Genomic DNA, 21,253 nt, shown 5'->3' on the forward strand with positions numbered 1-21,253 from the left:
ATCGCATGACATGGTTAAGCTGCATCCAAGTAAAAACAGTAAAAGCTACAAATGCAGTTGCAAGAACAATATTTTCCACTCATATGTTGGGAAGTTTGATTTGAAAGAGAATTTAATTGTAAATATACCTATTCTATTTATCTGTTAACGCCCCTTCATCATCTGTTTCTATCTGCGGATATCTCTTGTTTTTCTAAGACTCACTCTGTACTGACAGGCGAATTCACAAAGAACAGATTGCGGCCGCTGATAGCACATCACTTGCAACCGCTATCTGCCCCGTGTCAAGGTCCGGTTCACAAAAGATATTGCGCTAATGACATTACTGCGTAAAAATCCCCATTAAGTTTTGCAGCTGAGTGCAACTTGCACCTTGTGTATCTGATTGCCATTATCCATGTGGCAAAGTATAAATGGTGTCTTTGTGCCAAGAACACAGTAGGCGGGTTCAATGTTATCCATGTAGAGCAAGAACTGTTAGACCCGGTAACCTGTATCTGCGAATGATTTCGATCTCAGTTAAATCAAAATGTGATATTATCCTGCAAAATATCCGCTTACGAGCACGCCTGGCATGACGATGCACTTGCCAGGCTACAGTTACTGCTGCCATGATCACTGGAAAGTCTGGGTGTCAGTTACCACCAACTCTCTGAAGATGTGAATAACTTTCACTCTAACTACATGTGGCTATTAGTGCTGGTGTGTTGCAATGAGGCACATTTGCAGAAAGGGGCCAATTTTGGGCATCCAGGTAGCGTGGCGGTCTATTCCGTTGCCTATCAACAGGGGCATCGCAGTTCAAATCACCACGTTACCTCCGGCTTGGTCGGGCATCCCTACTGACACAATTGGCTGTGTCTGTGAGTGGGAAGCCGGATGTGGGTATGTGTCCTGGTCGCTGCACTAGCAGCACCTCTGGTCAGTCGGGGCGTCTGCTTAGGGGGGAGAGGGAATAGCGTGATCCTCCCACGCGCTACGCCCCCCTGGTGAAACTACTCACCGTTAGGTGAAAAGAAGCGGCTGGTGACTCCACATGTATCGGAGGAGGCATGTGGTAGTCTGAAGCCCTCCCCGGAACAGCAGAGGGGTGAAGCAGCGACCGGGATGGCTCAGAGAATTGGCCGGATACAATTGGGGAAATTAAATAAAGAAGAAGAAGAAGAGCGCCAACTGTATGCACATTACCTAATGTAAATACGGGCAAATAGCACCAGAACACCGAGACGCTATCTGCTTGGCAGTGCAGATAGGGGTGCATTTCACCCTTTGCGGGTGCTTGGAGAATTACACGGTTTCTTTTTGTGCAGGCTTGACGGACGAAAAAGTTGTACAATCCTTTTGTAACTTCGCCAGTGAGTGTTTTGTCGGAGTAATTGTTTGGAGTGCTTTAACTGTGCGCTCTCCCTCATTCCTCTCAGCGCTCGGTCAACCAATCATGTAACTTCAGTGACGTTGGTGGTCACCTTATCCAGTGGCCCAATCGTGTCAAACATGATCACTTCAGTCAGTCAGTGACATTCGCGTTTGTAGGGCTGGCCCGGTCCGGCCAAAACTAAAAATATATGCCCAGCCATTCGCCAGCTTGCACCAAGCATGCGCGCGCACGCACACACACACACACACACACACACACACACACACACACACACAAACACACACACAAACACACACACACACACACACTTGTTTCTCTATACTTATGGAGCCCTCATTGACTACATTCATTCCCTAGCCCTTAACCATCATAACTACATGCCTAACCTTAACCCTTAACTAATTCTAAACCCATGCCCTACCCCTTAAATAGATCATTTCCCTCATGGGGACCCATTAAATGTACCAACAAGGTAGGTGGTTTCTGGTTTTTCTATCCCAATGGGGAAATTTGATCCCCATTGGGATATAAACACACACACACACACACACACACACACACACACACACACACACACACACACACAATGATCATGTTACACATGGCTCAGAACAAGAGGCATATTCACCACAATTGTAATTACCTTTCTTTCTTCCCCGGGCTAATCTAATCTAACCACCGTCCTTAGCTCGTTCCACAGACATTTACTGAATCAACGGTTCTTTGTTGTCCTGTGTAGTGTAAGAAACAGGCCGATATCACAGAGTCAAGTTATCACTGGACAGGCTTGTGAGCAACCTTGCAACTCAAATGCAATTTAAATGTTTGTCCAGAAGGATTTTGAAAAAAAAACCTTTTGATACAACACTAAATAAAAGGAGCCATTTTCATTGGGAATACAAAGGTTTCGCCAAGAAAAGAGTCCGTGCACCTAGTTCTTTGCTGTAGACAGCCAACTTTGGAAAGTTCAGAGCAAATTTGGAGGACTTACAAGTACAGACACTGCATCCACCGTTAGTTTAAAAAAAAAAACTCCTTTTTGTAATCTGCGTCAAACAAATTTCAGTAGCACAGTGATTTCAGCTGGTATGTGCTGTGACCTTGACTATTGATGGATTCAAGTCTTTTCAGAGTGCAAAAGAAAGCCTCCGATTTAGTCTGAGTATTGCTTAGAAAAGCAACCAAGTCTGCAGTTGGGGGGGAGAATAATTTAACACTGCGAAAATTACTTTAAACATGCTTACGTGTCATCAAGCAAGCAAACACACAAAAAACAATGGAGTCCATAATGTTTCACGAGTGACATCAGCCAATTATTGCAAAGGGGGCTGACAACTTTCCTCCAATTGCAGGGAAGTATGCCAGCCCCGGGTCTGTCTTAACCAGCCAATAGTATATGAAATGAGTCACGGCGCTTGTGAAACACCCGCTCCTCCAACAGGAGGTCAACGCACCATGCCAGGCAATGGGAATGCTAAGGGCACACTCATGGTCAGACATATGAATTAGAGGATAGCGGCAGGAATGTTCCCGGGGGCAAGGGGGGGCTTGAAACAGAAGGACAGTGGACAGAACAAGAGGAAGAGGTTTCTTGATTCCCACAAGTCTAGTCACCAAAGAAAAAAAGATAGCACACTGCCGAACGAGATTTTTAATCGTCACATCTGTGACTTCAATCTTAAAGATGGTCCTATTCAGGCATCCAGGTAGCATGACGGTCTATTCGGTTGCCTACCAACACGGGGATTGCTGGTTCGAATCACCATGTTACCTCCGGCTTGGTCGGGTGTCCCTACAGACGCAATTGGCCGTGTCTGCGGGTGGTAAGCCGAATGTGGGTGTGTGTCCCGGTCGCTGCACCAGCGCCTCCTCTGGTCAGTTGGGGCGCCTGTTCAGGGGGGGGGGGGGACTGGGGGGAATAGCGTGATCCTCCCACGCGCTATGTCCCCCTGGTGAAACTCCTCACTGTCAGGTGAAAAGAACCAGCTGGTGACTCCACATGTATCACAGGAGGCATGTGGTGGTCTGCAGGCCTCCCCGGATCGGCAGAGGGGGTGGAGCAGCGACCGGGACAGCTCGGAAGAGTGGAGTAATTGGCTGGATACAATTGAGGAGAAAAAAAAAAAAAAGGGGGGGGGGGAGTAAAAAAAAGAAAAAGATGGTCCTATTATGGCCAAGCCTAAAATGAAATGACCCTCCCCTCACTGTATCAAATCTCATCATTTAACACAGAAATTTTTTCCTTTCTTTATTAACCGCCCCCCCTTTTTTAGTACAAGTGGTGGAAGAGGTGGTTTCAAAGTTGAAGTACCAGAAACACTGCCAAAACTATTCACACGGCCGCAAAGAACAGTCCAGCTCGTTTTCTGTATCATTTGATTTCTTGTTTGTTCATTAGTTTTAATCAGCTCGCTAACCCCATCTACTCCTTGTTTGCACCTGCTTCCTATTGAGTTTCTTGTTGCTCAGAACGGTGTCAATTTTCTGTTCAATGCTGCTTCGGATTGTGTCATCATTTCCATCATCCTCTTATTGGATTTGGACATTGTGCCCAAGGGACAACAGCTGAAAATTAGATGTCTCATGCACAGTTCCTATACATTACTGTTTCCCAGATCAATTACATCAACTTTTTCTAGACTTTAATGACTTGACTAGATTTAGAAATTTACAGTTATATAGCAATTAACATTTATTTTCAACAAATTATGAAGTAAGTTGATGCTGGCAACTCATACATATTAGGTAATGGATGAAGACTACTACTAACACATTTAGCTTGATGGCAGAGAGTCAATAATCACCTAAAACAGTGGTTCTCAACTCCGGTCATCAGAGAACCCCAGGACAGCTGATTTTCTATTCCCCCCAGATATTCCAGCCCTCGAACGAAGAAGTTTTTAAGTGTGATATAACTAATAACCTTGCAGAATAGAAAGCCTGTAGTACAGAGCTTAGAACCACACAGTCGTGTGTGCGTTTCAGCACTGCACAATGGCATATATCCAGAATTTTCATGAGACTCTTTTTTTCCTACCATTCACTTTCTTTGCATGTGAAGATCTGCATATAACCAAATGTTCCCCCCATACTTTATCAGTTTTTCCACACCTGCTTAAAAACCCTGCTAAAACCGGTGTATTTACAGATATGCTAATCAATGTGCACCATTGCTGTATAAAAATAATCCAAATAACATAAGAGGGGAAAATAAGAGGGAGACAGAAGAAAGCAGAGAGGTGGCAAGTGTGTGAGAAAGGCAGAGAGGGGCATTATGGGAGCAGAGTCAAACAGGACAGGGAGTGCAACAGAAGAGAAAGACGTGGTGAGAGGCTAAACCTTCTAACTAAACAAAACGCGCGGAGGTAGATGAGTAGGCAGACCTGAACGGTCTCGGACAGGCGTGGGGATGAGCCATGGTTGCTGTGCTTCAATTTATATAAGGGTATCGAGGTGACTGTGCACCCCCCCACACTCCTCCTGTCTGTCTACGCTGTCCTCAACCCCTCTTAAAAAACTTGGCATGCACTTAAAAAAAAAACAACAACATGATGGCTCGTAAGGAGATGCGTTCACTCAACACCAACCCTCGTGTGTATTGTGGAGCACACGTCCGCGAAGACACACGTACACACGTGTGCAGACACACAAAAACACACGCATAGAAGGGAGTGGGTGTATCGGTGGGTGAGTCAGAGTAGCGCTGACATCTCTCCCCACTTGTGTTTGTACTGGGCTCGTCCTGCTGCAGTGAGAGAGAGAGAGCGAGAGCGAGAGAGAGAGAGAGAGAGAGAGGATGAGAAGGAGAGCAGGCAAAACAGACAGAAGCAGAAGAGGAGAAGGGTGGGAAGTTAGAGAAAGTGAGTGAGAGACAGACAGACAGACAGAGAGACAGAGAAACAGACGGTGAAGGAAAAAAAGCTGACTCCAACTCCCTCGCTCAAAATAACTCACATCTGAAAATACACCAGAGCAAACACGCTGGGGACTGGGGAGGAGAGAGAGAGAGCGAAAGAGAGAGAGGGAGAGTGAGAGAGAGAGCGAGAGAGCAGAGAGTGACAGGGAGGAAAATAGTGCCTTGATCCACTGCAACCCAACAACCACTGGTCCAAAAGTCTTTCAATCCCAATGGAACGGGTGTAGTCAAGGGGGAAAGGCGAGGGGGTGTCGCATCAGAGAGGTGCCAGAAGAGAAGAAAACAAGAAAAGAGAGAAAGAGGAGAGGGGCTTGGCAGAAACTGTCACAGTTCATCTGTGCACTTGTACGCTGCATCTGGCCTTAGCACCCCCAAAACAGACACATACACTCGCATGCATCGAGCAAAAAGAATAAAGGGTCACGCATCTAGACAGACATAGATAATAAATGTCAACTGGCACTAGAGAATCCCTAGAGACCTCTACAGAGGACAACACACACACAAAAACCGCCACAATACCAGCATTTGGACTTTTGTAATTATGGGGCTTATCTGGGAGGGCCCAAAAAGTGCTACAGAAACAACATCCCTATCTGGTCTATTTCAGTACATAACAGTACACACACACACACACACACACACACACACACACACACACACACACACACACACACACACACACACACACACACACACACACACACACACACACACACACACACACACACACACACACAGAGTGATGCCAATGTTCAAGATGTTTTCCGGCATTGGCTAATGCAGCTTAACCATGCATGTGTGCACATGTGGGTTACTTGTGTGACAATTCAGCCAAGATAAACTATGACGATGCAAGCCAACATGTCGTCAGTGTGTGGGATGGGGGTCTTGTAGACAGATACCCCCCTGTGACCTCTCACCCTAGCCTGACCTCGAAACAATACAAAAGTCACCTGTTGTTAGCCTTCAGGTAAAATCAGGATTTTTTTTCAGTTTGCCAAAGTCATCAATATACCCCGAAATTAATTCATGTTTACTACCAGACTGTGTAGAGAAGGGCAAGAAATTAACCCTATCCAAATGTTGTAGTTTTAGCTGTGGCAGATGATTCCGTTACTTAGTGATATCTTCCCATTAAAATAATGTAGATGGATAGCAAGTCAGGGCAGCATGGTGGCACAGTGGTTAGCGCGGTCACCTCACAGTGAGAAAGTCCTGGGTTCGAGCCGCAGGGTAGTCCAACCTTGGGGGTCATCCTCTGTGTGGAGTTTGCATGTTCTCCCCGTGTCTGCGTGGGTTTCCTCCGGGTGCTCCGGTTTCCTCCCACAGTCCAAAGACATGTAGGTCAGGTGAATTGGCCGTAATAAATTGTCCCTGGGTGTGAATGTGTGTGTGTGAGCCCTGTGATGGACTGGCAGCCTGTCCAGGGTGTCTCCCCGCCTGCCGCCCAATGGCTGCTGGGACAGGCTCCAGCATCCCCGTGACCCTGCCTAGGATAAGTGGTTTGGATAATGGATGGATGGAAAGTCATCAATATACCCCGAAATGAATGTTTACAGCCATACTGTGTAGAGAAGGGCAAGAAATTAACCCTATCCAAATGTTGTAGTTTTAGTTGTGGCAGACGATCCCATTACTTAGTCATACCTTTCCATTAAAATAATGTAGATGGACGGCAAGTCAGTAAAGGTCAATGGTGAAAATGTAGGATGAAAGCTAAATTTCTTACCTTGCATTTAAGTGCAATAATATAAACAGATTTGCCACCATGAGGGCTGCTCTGTCCAGAGACAGTAGGCTGTATTAGCCAAGCCTCACTCTCTCGTGCTGCCTCCAAATTCACAGCGGAAGACAACGCTAAAACTGCTGCAGAACAGCAGACAGAGAGAGAAAGAGAAATAAAGATGGACAGACAGAAAGGGGAGATGGTGGAGCAACAATGAATGAAAAAAGGGAGAGACAAGAAAGAAATCACAAAGGCAGAGAAGAAAATACTGAAAAAGAAAAGCTGATGGCGAGAGACAGAGAGAGAGCGAGAGAGACAGACAGACAGACAGACAGACAGACAGAGACCTGAGGAGAGTTGGGAGCAATAGGTGTACAGTGGAGGAAGCGAGAGAGAGGGTAGAGTCAAAATGGAGAGATGTGCCCACAAGCTTGTTACAACCGCAACATAGAGTGCAGAGAGAGAGAGAGAGAGAGAGAGAGAGAGAGAGAGAGAGAGAGAGAGAGAGAGAGAGAGAGAGAGAGAGAGAGAGAGAGAGAGAGAGAGCGAGAGAGAGAGACACACACACACACACTCATCTACACACACACAGGGAAATGATGCAGGTCAACAATCTGACTGTGGCATGCACACCCAGTGGAGAAGGACCGCAGGATATATTGAGCATGGAGAAGGAGGAGGAGTAGGTGGAGGAGGAGAAGGGAGAGAGCGACGAGAGGAGAGAGATACAGTACAAGGCATTCTCTTAATGACGTAAGGTCCTGACGATGCCGCACAGGGAGGGATGAGGGTGAGAACTGGGGCTCTGAGGAAGCGGGAGAAAGTGAGAGCAGGAAATAAAGAGGGAAAAGAGAGAAAAGGGAAAGCCATAAAACAGCAAACAGGCCAAAGGGTGAGTCAGTAAAAAAAAAAAAAAAATTAAGAGGCGTTCCAGACATTCCGCTGTCAGATTTGTAAAACCATTTCCTCGACAGATGTACTCTTTCTCTCTCTCTCTCTCTCTCTTCATCTTAATCTCTCGCTCTCTCAAACCTGAAGAAAATCTGCAAAGGCCTAGCTTGCATTTGATTTTTGCTGTAAATACTATTTGAACCTAAGTGGGCTCGCTGTCAAACCATAGCAAAGACACTGACAAGGAAAAAAAGTATATGAAATATGAGTTCCAACAGCCCCTTTTGCCTGAATTCGCCACTGGCATGAAGCAAGCTCTTAAACTACTGAATAGTCTGGAGTTATTAGCCATCTTGAGCCCTGGACTTACAAAACGGAGTCATGCAGTCATGTTTAAATATTGAGTAATGAACAGCTGGTCACATTTTCTTCATAAAATATATTGAGTGTTAAGCGATGAAGCCCTTTGCAAGAACCAGCGATAGGCACTTTATTTTGTATGGCTCCATTTGTGAAACCAGCTCCAAAATTAATGAGAGGCAATGGGAGACAATTAAACCGCTTGTGACTCAAAATCCTTCAAGGTAGCAGGGAAGTGAAAACCAAGCTGAACTGGATTGAAATGTGAGAGGGGGGGAAAAACAGACTCAGAAGTACTCTGTTACCTGTGTGTGTGTGTGTGTCTGTTGGGTGGAGGGTTGGGTGCTCTAACAGGCAGAGTGGTACAGCCCACTATGTGTGTCATCACTTAAGACATTGTACATTGTGTTATGTTATAGGAGTACACCTCGCCAGTCGTGACAACTCACGTGTGAGTCACAGACCGAGTGTGTGTGTGTGTGTGTGTACTTAAGTATTAAGGCGAATCAGAGGAGAAAGCGAGGGGTGTTGGGTGGGGGGAGGTGTATCGATCAGCCCTAGTCTCTGCAGTGCTGCAATCCCAATGACTCTGTGCGCGCCTCTGGAGCGGAGTGAGTCGCTCTGTGTACGCATGTGCTTCAATCGCAGCGGCACCACCAAGTGGTCAAAAACTGTCATCGCAGTCGTGCCGACAGAATCAAAGGGAAACAAGACGAGGGAAAGAACAAAAAAAACAAAACAGGGCAGAGGGTCAGAGATAATCAAGGTCCTCCCTCTTTCAAATGAAAGAATCAACGATTTGAAAACAAGACAGAAGGGCGTTGCATTTCAAATGATGAACAAACAGCCTGTGTCAACGTCTCCATGTTTCAAATAGAAGAGAATGAGATCAACGTCACAAATGCGGAGCTCTTAACAGACTGTGGTGATAAAACAAAGCCTTCGCACAAACTACGCAAATGCCGCAAGCCCACAAAGGGACAGCCCCGTTCTGCCAAGCGTCAATACCCCAAAGTGTAGACCTACGCAGAGAACACTGTTCTGTATAAAGGGGCCCTCTCGAGAGCAAGGAAAAGGCATACAATTAGTCATGAGCGCACAATGAGACACACAAAACACACTCAACACCAGCTAGGCACCAAAGTCAAAATCACCCACCCTCCCATACAAGCACATGGATACACAAAGATGCGTACCTCTCCTTCGATCCTGGGGGGCCGGATGCTGGACAGGTGGATGGTTTTGTACTCTCCTGAGTTGAGCTTGACCACCATCGCGTCGGCATTGACCACCTGCATCACCTGAGAAGAGAGAGGGGAAGGAGAGAGAGAGTCAGCCACTGACTAACGCCACAGAAGGGGAGAACTCCTTGGTGCAGTGATGGCTTGGAGCAAAATAATGATACATAAATGAAAATGGGAAAGTGATGGGGGGGGGTCATTCTAGGAAGGAACTGTTAAAAACAAACATTACATCTGCGGGTTGGCGCGTGAGTGAAAAGAAGGGCACGGCATTTCCAGTGAGTGAGCGCACAGACATAGATAGAGAGGAAGATGAAGAGTGAAGAAGCAGGTAAAGGACAAACGGTGAGGATGAGATCTTTTTTGAAGGCGGGACGTGTGCCATCGCAAGTGGAAGCTATCGGGAGCGAGGGGAAGGAAGAGTGAGCCGCGTGCGACAGCGAGCGAGACAGCGAGTGGGGGCCCCAGCGGGCCAGATGGGTTTGGAGGACAGAGAGAGGACGATCCGCTGTCTGGGGGACTGGCACTGGGAGGAAACGAAGGAGACGAAGAGAGAGTGAACCGTGGTGCTTTCAAACACCAGCCTAAAATTGCCTGCTAAAGATAGCCTGGTGCAGTATCACCCGGCTTGCTTCCCAAAGACTGCCCGGCAGAGTTACAATAAGAACACCTGTGCTGGTGGAAATTCAGGACGGCTCATACTGTACGCCGACTTACGTTTGACATTTGGACATTCGATATTTCTTCTTTTTTTTTACCCTCTTTTTGTCCCCAATTGCACCTGGCTAATCACCCCACTCTCTGGGCCATCCCAGTCACTGCGCCACCCGCTCTGCCAGTCCAAGGAGGGCTGCAGACTACCACATGCCTCCTCCGATACGTGTACTGTCGCCAGCTGCATGTTTTCACCCGACAGTGATGAGTTTCACCAGGGGGACATAGCGCGTGGGAGGATCGCGCTGTCCCCCCCCCCCCCCGAATAGGCGCCCCGACCGACCAGAGGAGGCATTAGTGCAGCGACCAGGACATATACCCACATCCGGCTTCCCACCCACAGACCTGGCCAATTGTGTCTGTAGGGATGCCTGACCAAGCCGGTGGTAACACTGGGATTCGAACCGCCGATCCCCGTATTGGTAGGCAATGGAATAGATCGCTATGCTACCCGGATGCCCTCCAATGTTCATATTTCCAAATGAAGGCATTAATAATGGTAGCAACCACAGCTTCAAACTACTGCAACGCAGGAGCTGGATACTTTAAGATGGGGCCCTGCCCAAAGCAAACTCCAGAACAGGTTCTCCAGATAGTTATCATCTATTCAACGCCTAAAGCATTGCTCTTAATGAAAGACACCATCGACAAAAGCACTGCTCTCCACAGCTTGCCTTAATCGATCATTGAGAACAACATGAACTCACTGGTGCAGAGACAGACGCTTCCATATTGCCTGGTTTAACTTTGATTGTCCCAGAATGCCATATATATATATATATATATATATATATATATATATATATATATATTTCAATGTGTCTGTGTACACGTCTTCCGAGTATGGAGACAGATTGGGGGTATAATGTGCCTGAAATGGAGGAGGCATCCAAACCTAGAGCCTTTAAGTAGGCCGCCTGAAAAGAGACTGAGAAATCAGTCAACACACACACACACACACACACACACACACACACACACACACACACACACACACACACACACACACACACACACACACACACACACACACACACACACACACACTTAGTATATACCCTCATCATCACTCACAACAGCAGCTACTAATATGTACGGTATGGGCTGTGTATCATGTTCAAACTGGTGTATTTATGCATAATGGTGGGCACGGGTGTGGTGGATGATGAAAGCGATCCCCTTATTCGACCAACACTGGGCCTTCACAATTTGCATAGCAGACGCACATCCAGGTACACTGAACTCCCCCAGTCTTTATTATTCAGTGAAAACAAAATCAGACTACCACCGCATTTGCTGCCAGAGAGCACGAAATCAGACCAGCCGATATGCTAAATAGGCTGCACACAACAGCGGCCAAAATACATCATACACTAACTAATCACTGAGCTGAGTGGGAGAGATGGATAGAGACACGGAGAGAGCGAGACAGAGGGGTAGAGAAGATGTCAGGAGACATATTTTGGGAGGGAAGGACAGCAAGAGAGAGAAAATGAGAGTGAATATATACATATATGTAGTATATAAAACACACACACACACACACACACAACCAGCCTACACAAATGTACACAGTAACAAGGCCATATCATTTTATGGCCTGCCCAAATAAATATAGCAAAAGAGAGAGAGGGAGGGAATGTGGCAGGAGTAGAAGAAAATGGCTGAATGTTTACTTGGTAATTATCAGCCGGGGAGGAAAGACAACTGAAGGAGGCAGATGAGGAAAGATCAACGCTTACTGAGTTATAGGAGAGGCACAGAAAGACAGACAGACAGACAGAGAGAGAGAGAGCGAGAACAATTGAGGAGAGGGAGCCATAGAGGAGGTGATGTATGGATTTGGGGGGGGGGGGGTAAGGAAGATAAAGAGGGAGCAAAACAGTCAAAGGGAATATCAGAGACAGAGGGAGTGAGCGAAAGATGGAGGAAGAAAGATAGAGAAGGGATAGAAAAATGGAGCAGAGAAGTCTTTGCAAAGTAGCTGCCATGAGGGACAAGCAGCATGACTCATTGGTCTAATCTCGGATTGGAGTCAGGGGCAGTGGGGATCTACTGCCACCTTCTGGTCATTATCGGTAATAACATCTGAAGTGGCCAAGACTCTCGCACAAGGAGGCATTTTGGCAACAACTGGGGGAATATGTTGGTTGTCAGTCGAAACCATTAGATGGTTTCAACTACAGGGCCAAACACAGGCTAGCCGGGGCTTCCTCATTAATAATACAGTTGAGTTTTCCCCTAAAAGCAACATTTATATGATGCTCCTTAAATCTCGCTGCCAGTGGAGGTGATTTGCCACTGTGGTGTCACATAAACCAAGGGTGTCTTTTGACGCTGTGATAAACATCTTGAGCTGGCTTGCACCCCCTCGCAAACAACGGCAACGGCAGATGGCACTGCCATCCAAAGTTAAAATATTTTAACTTTCTGCCGTCCTCCGCGATGGAATTTACAACCAGATGTTACATAGCACACCACACAACAGAAAAGATGCTGAATTAATTTTACAGGTATATGAACTGACAGAATTACCGTATATGATTAAATAAAAACAAACATAAAACACCTTTGTACAATTTATTTTTTCTGCAAACAATAAACCATCACCGTAGCAACCCATGTCGTTTTTTCTTTCTTTTTCTTTTTACCGTCCTGCTTTCTACTGTCTCCCGAGTTCCACGTGAATGAACCACAAGTGGTTAATGAGTACGTAATGGTTTGAGAGGACACTTCATCCTGGTACATGCCTCAACTGTCTCAAGAGGCCCTCTCACCTGATCTCCGCTTCCCTGAACCCATTTGAACCAGGAAGTCCACAACATTCTACAGCTTTCTTTATCCTCCTACTTGTCCAATTAACTGCCTTTAAATGGCGCATTAATGAAGAGTCTTCAGTGGCCCTCTCAGCTTATAGCCAACCCCTTTTGGTTTTAGCTGACATTTACCTGTACGGACGGCTCGGAGGAGTGGGGTAATAGGCCGGATACAACTGGGGAGAAAATTCATTCACCCATAATCAAAAGACTTCGAACTTAACTTCCAGTTCTCTTCAAGTGAGGCACATCATCGACTTGTAAGTCTACAGATGTGTTACAAAGACCTTCGAAAAAAGGAGAATTGGTGCCATTTCACCAGCGTAATCCTTTCAAGTTGAGATCTATTGAGTTGCATTAATTAAGACCGAGGTCAAAGGATACACATTAGCACACGCTGCATTGTTCCGCAACAGCACTTTACAAAAGGTGCTACGTGTAATATCTTACCCGAGTGCTGACCTCTATCATTCAGCAATTTGAATACAATCTGTGTGCCCTGGTGTTTTATATTTAACTACTAAAGCTGATTTGGACTTGGCAAGAAAAAAAAATTCACTTTAGTCTTTCGGGACGACTGCAGTGCTGTCACTGTGCCTCTTTCCAGGGAAATGACAAGGTAGTGACGGAGCGGGCAAAGGGGTTTACACCACGTCACTTTTTATCCATCACCTCAGCAGGTTAATGGCCACCAAGGGGGAGGCGGGGGGAGGAGGAGGAGAAGAGAGACAGGGTGGGGTGGGGGCTGCTGGGAGATGGCCTACTTCCACCTCTCTGGTCCCAATGAACGTGTGACAACAGGAGAGACAGGTAAAGAGAGAGAGAGGCAGACAGACAGACAGAAACATAGAAAGGAAAGTGAGAAAAATTTGAGACCGACAGATAGTGAGAAAGTCAGTGAGTAAGAGCAACAGTAAGAGAAGAAACACAATGAGAGAGCAGGAGAGCAAGAGAGAAAGAGCGAGAGAGATGAGTCAGCAGGATTGACTTGTAGGGAGTGAGGCTGCTCTACCTTTACCCATCAGTTGGATAATAAAAAGTGAGTGTGGAGTGAATGAGAGATGGGGAGGGAGACGTGGATGATGGAATGACTTCTTTTTTTTTGGGTCCACGGGTGAGGTTTCAATGTACTGCAGTATCAAAGGACGCCCAGTGTCACAGGGATGTTGTAGTTTGGGTCAATCATCATTAACAACAATAGCAGCAAAGGTGACCTCAGACCAATCAGGACTTGGTTCAAACAACAAATGTAACTGATCACAGGGGGGATTTTTTCATAATCCTGCATAATTCAATCACATGGTGTTCCAGCCTGCCTTGAGTGTAATAGAGTTTGATGTCGTGTTAAGCAATCCTATATTAGCCAAATAAAGCCAGGCCTAGTGACATCATGGATTTTTTTTTCGGGGGGGGGGGCTGTTAAAGGCGCAGCATTTTAGGAGTTGGTGATAGTTGGCTAATCCCTAAACAAACTGACTAACACGGCAACAGCTAGCAGTGACAGCTCATCTTGGGAGAGTAGCAGGAGGGGAAGAGGGGAGGTGCAGAAGAGAAGAAGAGAGGAGTCCCGCTAAGATTAAAAGTGCACTGGGTGCGTGGCTGCAGGTGCCAGCAGCAGAGCAACATAGCTGCAGTAAAGACGGGGAAGGAGGGGGGCATGGAGCTTCACAGGTTTATTTTTTGCCGTTTTTTTTAATTATTATTATTCTTTTCTACCTTCTATTCTCAGCACCTCTACACCAGCCTGCACCCCCACCCACCACCACCAACCTCAACCTCCTCCGCTTGGTGTGTACACACAGATCGAGGGGGGAGAATGGGGAGGGGCTACTTTCTACTGCAGCCTTCTCTCGCTCTTTTCCTCCTTTTTACACACCTGCTCCCATTTAATTTTCCTCCATCCTTAACTAAACTCTTCTTCGATCTCATTCTCTCGCCCATCTGTTCTGTCCTTTTATTTTCCAGACTGGTTTAAGGGTGGGTGGGGATATGGGCTGATCTGAGAGCAGCCCACACTGATAATATAAAATGTTTTCTCCTTTCTCTAGCTGCTTACTTCTGAGTCAGGGAACATTTATATATATTTCCCTCTCACCCTTTTCGGGTGGTGTGTCTTCCTCAAGCTTGGGTCCTCTAACAGAGGCCTGGGAGTTTGGGGGTTCTGCACAGTATCTTAGTTGTTCCTAGGACTGCATTCTTCTGGACAGACCTCAGCTGTTGTTCCTGGAATCTGCTGGAGCCACTCTCCCAGTTTAGTGCTCCTATTACCACTGGGACTACTGTGGATTTCACCTTCCACATCTGATCTAGTTCTTCCCTCAGCCCTTGGTATTTCTCTAGCTTCTCATGCCCTTTCTTCCTGACGTTGCCATCGCGTGGGATTGCTACATTGATCACTACTGCGGTCTTCTGTTCCTTGTTGACCACCACAATATCTGGTTGGTTAGCCAGCACCTGCTTCTCAGTCTGGAATTTGAAGTCCCACAGGATCTTAGCTCTGCCATAAAAAAATGCAACTTGATTGATTGATTCTCAATCACCTTTGGCAGTGTCTCCCATTTAGACTTGGGGACTTCAAGTCTGTATTCAGTACAGATGTTCCTGTACACTATCCCATCCACTTCGTTATGCCTTTAAGTGTATACTTTCCCAGCTAGCATTTACACCCTGCCTCTAAGTGCTAGACTGTCTCAGCGGTGTCTTTGCACAGCCTGCATCTTGGGTCTCTTCTGGGGTGGTAGAGCCTTGCCTCAATCGATCTGGTGCTGAGTGCCTGTTCTTGTGCTGCTATGATCAGAGCCTCTGTGCTATCCTTCAGTCTAGCTTTTTCTAGCCACTGCTAGTCGATATCAGCCACGTCTTCTATCTGTCGATGGTACATCCCATGGAGGGGCTAAGTCTTCCATGATACCCCCTCCTCTTTTTCCTCCCGTCTTCTGCTGCCTGAGGTACTCACTCAGTAATTCGTCCTGTGGGCCCTCTTTCTGATGTATTCGTGGATGTTTCTTGTTTCATCCTGGATAGTGGCTCTGACACTCACTAAACTTCGGCCCCCATCTTTTTGCTTATCAAACAGTCTCAGGCTGCTGGAGTTCAGGTGGAACCCTCCATGTATGGTGAGGATTTTCCATGTCCTGATACCTGTGCCCTTTACCTCCTACTTTGGCCAGCCAACAATTGGTTCTTGTTCTGGGGTATTGCTGTGATCTACTCTTAGGTCCACCAGCCACTGGGCACCGGTGTTGTGTGATGCCTCCTTTTCCCATACATCCTATATGTATCACTCAGTCTCTGCTCTGGGTGCATCTGATGTTTTTCCCTTGTTACTCTACAGCAGGGAGTACACTTGGATAATTCTTTGAAGAACAGGCCATTTACTCTTTTGGCTTCTGCTTCTCTAGTTTATCTCTTCAGTGGGGCAGCCAGAGCTGTGAGCCTTTGTTTGGCAGGTCCCAAGTCCTCACTTATGGACATCTTGCTGTACTTCTTCAAATAGGGCCTGTTCTCATCACACCTTTCTGCACCTCTCTTAATTGGCTAACATCTCTTCATGCTTCTTTGGTCTTTGTTATGGTGGCAGTATGGCTAACATTTTTTCGTGCTGCTTTGGTCTTTGTTATGGTGGCAGTGTGTATACACACACAAACACACACACACATATATATATATATATATATATATATACACACACACACACACACACACACACACACACACACACGGGGTCAAGTATGATCGTCCTCCCTCTGGGTCTTCAGGTGGGTGTAGAGGCCGATCCTAAAGCCGCATAATGGGAGGACTGCAACATGTAACAGTTTTTTACGAGGAGTGGCTGATGCACTTGCAGCCACCACACGGTCCTTGGCAGGAGGTGGCCAGATTCCAATCGCACGGAGAACCAAGACGATTTGGGATCACTCTCTGTTGCAGCCTTCATCCACCTTTACTGCCGTTGTGACCTGGAGACATCTTGCGCCAGTTCCACCGTAAAGTCTTTGTTGGATTGAGCTTCGTCTGGAACCTCCCCCGTGACCTATCCGCCCTGGGTGACCCTACCAGGAGCCAAGTTCTGGATGGCATAACTCTTGGGATCATTGGTACATGCAAGCTTCTCCACCACGGCAAGGTGGAGATCCAAGAGAAGAACACAACACAACACAACATAACACACGCACGCACTCACAAACACACACACACACACACACACACACACACACAGGTCCTCTCCATTTTTTAACATGTATGTGTAGCTTCTCAAACTCATTCTGTAAACAGATTGACTTTATGTAACCCAGAGGCTAGCAATGAATTTTTCAGCGGTTTTAAAGTTCAGGGTCTGGAGGGAGTACAAGAGGGGAGCAGAAAGAAGAGAAACTTAAGAAATTAAACTTTTTATTCTGGAAAAAAAGAAATTAGCAGAGGGAAAGGTGCAGACCGCAGAATCTGAATTGAGTTGCGCACAAAAAAAAAACAAACAAACATGCACACAAAGGGACTCCAGCTTTTAAGACAAACTTCAAACCCGAGTAGCTCTACCTTGTTAAAAGCAGGGGCTCAGACGTCATAATGTGCCTACTCATTGTGGCAATGAGGTTAGGCCGCATTTCTGAAGCCCAACTTGCACATCTCACTTCGTTTGAGGTAATGTGTGCTGACAAGGTCGGGGCGTGTGGGTTAAGAGGGTGCATTCAAAAGGCACTCCCCTTGTTCTCGATATTAAGGACACTAATTTCCTCTCGAGGGCCCAGGCCAATAAACTCCAAAGCTAATATCTCCACTTTTTCGCCCCTTTTGGGGGTCATTCTGGGCCTCTGCTAGAGCATAAGCCAGTGATTCCTCCCTAATTTAACTGGGGAATCATTCAAGTTTGCAGTTTAGCCACCCTCTTTGTGCCTTTAGAGACATGATATATGCTGAAAAGGTGGAGGGGGAATGAGGGGTGTGTGGACTTATTTTGTTAGAAAACCTGAGAGTAGTCTTGTTTTCATCACAGTGCTGAGAGAAAATTGGAGGAAGTGCCACAGTAAAATAAACAAATAAATAAATAAATAAAATTACCTGGTGGTGGCTAGGGAAACCGCTCCCTTGTAACAAACAGTACATCGGATTTGTTTTGTCTATGTATTACTCTGACAAGTTTTAGCCCCAACTCCTTACTATTCAAAGTTTAGTGAGGACTGTGAAGTGCCAGCGCGAGAAGTCGAGTTTAAGAGATGTTCGTGATACTAAGTAAACATTAGGGAATGTGACGGTAACCAAGCAGAGGGCATGACATTTTGGGGCTGGGGACATGGCCTGGAAAAGCCACTTAAGGGTCTCACCTTGGCTACAAACTGTCTGTCCTTCAGGTCCAGGTTGGCTGTGGGCGCCACGTAGTCTTTCCAGATGCGGACCTTACGTTCTTTAGCAGAACTGTCCCACAAAGAGAATTATGTCATCATCACAAACATCAGTAAATATAACACAAATTTGTGTGCTTAAACAAATTACTTTAATAAATAAATGCATTTGTTTGGTGAAATTACAGTCAAATAAAGCATTATCTATGGTAATTTTACCAATTTGCTGAGTGCAAAGTATAAATATCATAGCAAATTCCATGGTCAAATAGCCAATTAATTTGATGGTACTCAACAAATCAAATAGTAACATATATTTGAATATGGGCATATGTTAATCTTGGAGCTGAGGGTCTGTGCAGAATACCAACATATATTTAAATATGTGCATGTGTTAATCTTGGAGCTGAAGGTCTGTGCTGGTTCACCGTGTTCACTGTGTCATGTACCACATCACCAAGACTAATTTCCGGTATGTGCATTTTAATTTCATCGAACCTTTCCAAGTGTCTAAAGATCTCCCGATTAGACTACTATACTCAATATGTCTCCTAGCCGTGGCTGGAAATAATGGTAGTCAGCTAGACCACCACACTGTACGGAGTCCATATGACAAATTCCACGATAAAATGGAACCTAAATAAAACATATAGTGAAGGACTATTGGTCATGAATAATAATTCCCAGACTTCATAAACAACCAAATCCATTTACTTTGTCATCCAGACTCCCTTGACCAGTATAGACTAAAGTGACTCCAACTGTGGCAGTGCAATGCTTTTCAAGTCTACAGAATTCGTACCGTTCAGCAGCTCGGAGTTTTTCGGCTCCTTGTGTGTAGACTGCCATGGACCAGTCTACACAGCGGGCGAAGCCTTCCTTCAGCAGCAGCTCTGTGATGTTACCATTCTGGAAAAGAAAACAGGAATAAAAGAGTGCTCTCAGTAGAGTGTAGATCCCTGCCAGGTCTATCGCCCCTTTTCTGGTGTTCGGACTTGGCTGATGAGAGGGTCTAAGGACAGGATTTTGTATTGCTGTAAAGCCCACTGAGGCAAATTTGTAATTTGTGATATTGGGCTATACAAATAAAATTGACTCGACTTGATGTAATGGAGCCTCCTCCCTCCATTTCCAATATACATATGTTATGTATGCTGAGAGGAAGGTGCACATTCCTCTCACTCATCTGCTCAACATGTATCTGGTCATGTTTGACATGCTTGCTCACTTGCTCTTAGTCTTCGCTCATCCAGGTTTCTTCTATAGGGGGACTTTAATTCTCTGACCTGCCTGATCTTTAAGAAGTGTACTGCTCCTCTGAAATGGCTTTAGTACAAAGGAGCACCAATTGAGGAAAGATTGATGCCTCCTGTGTCAAATTGGTATTCATTACAGATGCCCTCCCTGATTGGCCAGACAGCAGATGACAGGGTATAAAAGGTGTACGAAGATGGCAAACTGGTGGTCTGTGTTTTTCCCTCTCCAGAACAATGGAGAGGTTCAACGTTTTGTAGATCGAGAGGAATTTTCCACGATTTTTTTTTCTGCAGAAGATAAAGTGGTTGAAATGTTTTTTGTCATGGCTATCTTTTTGTGGCTGATCTGAATTTTTTTTTATTATCTTTTATTCTGAACATCAACTCCTGCCTGCTGGTCCATCCTTCCCATCCACACTACCGACCATCCTCAAAGTACAACATTTGGTGATAGTGGTGGGATGGTGAGACATGAGGCCATCGGAAGCACGTGCGCCCAGAGGCATGAGGGAGCTGATCTGCTGAAGCGCGGGGACGCGCTTCCTGAAGGAGGGGGGCTAGTGTAACGACCACGGACGAATAGACTCGCTAGCCCCTTGCTACTGGGTCAGACCCTTTAGTCGACTGGTTAAGGTAGTCGCCTGTGGTGCAGGAGACCCGGGTTCGCGTCCTGGCTGCGGCGGTTCCCGGCTGCCCCCCAAATTCGCTACACTTGACCTACTGGGAGAGGGGAAAATACAGAAGCACTGCCTGCATATCTCCCCTTCTCCGGTGCTCGGACTTGGACGAAAACAAGCTGAGGAGCTAGAACTCAGTTGAGGTATAAAACAGGTTTTTTTTTTCAAATGTTTTGAATCACCACAACCATGAGAGATCCTTGATCACACAAGTCATAAATGTGCACAAAAATTATTAGGCTGACAAGGCTTTCCCATCTTTAAGGGATTATTATTTATCAGCTCTGTTGAGATCTCTTGTATACTGGTGTAACCCATCTTATGTAGCTAAATGGAAGAGTATGGAGTCATCTTTAATAGATATACCAATACAGTCATTGCTTGGCTGTGTTGGCAAGGAGAAGGAAATATTACAGACGGTGAGTCAATCGGTGAATTTCTCAATGAAAATATGGGTGGAAGTGGCTAACGTTTCCAACTCCAAAGACAGGTTAAACTGCTTAGACGGCCAGCATACGACCCTGACTTCACACCAACATCACAAGATTGTAGATATAGACAATGGGTCTATTCTGGTATCACTTCCATATGTCAGATTGTTAAAAAAAATGGGAGCTCAATAGTTTTGATAACCTATTATTTTTGTAAAAAGATAAAAGGTTCTAATCCAAGAGTGCCACCAATTGTTACTCATATATTTATTGATGCTTATAACTCTGGAAACAATAAAGGTCTCATAAGCAAGTTATACCATGGCATCACACCACTGAAAAAGGACACTACAGATTATGGGAAACAACGATGGGAAAAAGAGCTGGATATTGAAATAACTGAAGACATGTGGCTGCATGCCTGGGAAATACAGGCATCCCCCACCAACTCCCGAACCTGGAGAGACTTCTGTTGGAAAAACTTGATTCGCTTTTTTATCACTCC

General features: G+C 45.9%; 1 protein-coding gene across 1 annotated transcript in view; it reads right to left on the bottom strand.

Annotated features, from left to right (window-relative positions):
* snd1 (staphylococcal nuclease and tudor domain containing 1) overlaps positions 1 to 21,253 on the bottom strand; it is a 293,087-nt gene that overhangs the window by 250,772 nt on the left and 21,062 nt on the right. The window contains exons 8-10 of the mRNA XM_056276098.1: positions 19,187 to 19,293; positions 18,367 to 18,457; positions 9,471 to 9,575 (exon numbers count right to left, since the gene is read on the bottom strand). Of these exons, the coding sequence (XP_056132073.1) occupies positions 9,471 to 9,575; positions 18,367 to 18,457; positions 19,187 to 19,293 (303 nt within the window). The remainder of the gene's footprint in view (positions 1 to 9,470; positions 9,576 to 18,366; positions 18,458 to 19,186; positions 19,294 to 21,253) is intronic.

The sequence above is a fragment of the Lampris incognitus genome, chromosome 3 (genome assembly GCF_029633865.1).
Source record: "Lampris incognitus isolate fLamInc1 chromosome 3, fLamInc1.hap2, whole genome shotgun sequence".
Classification (NCBI taxonomy): Eukaryota; Metazoa; Chordata; class Actinopteri; order Lampriformes; family Lampridae; genus Lampris; species Lampris incognitus.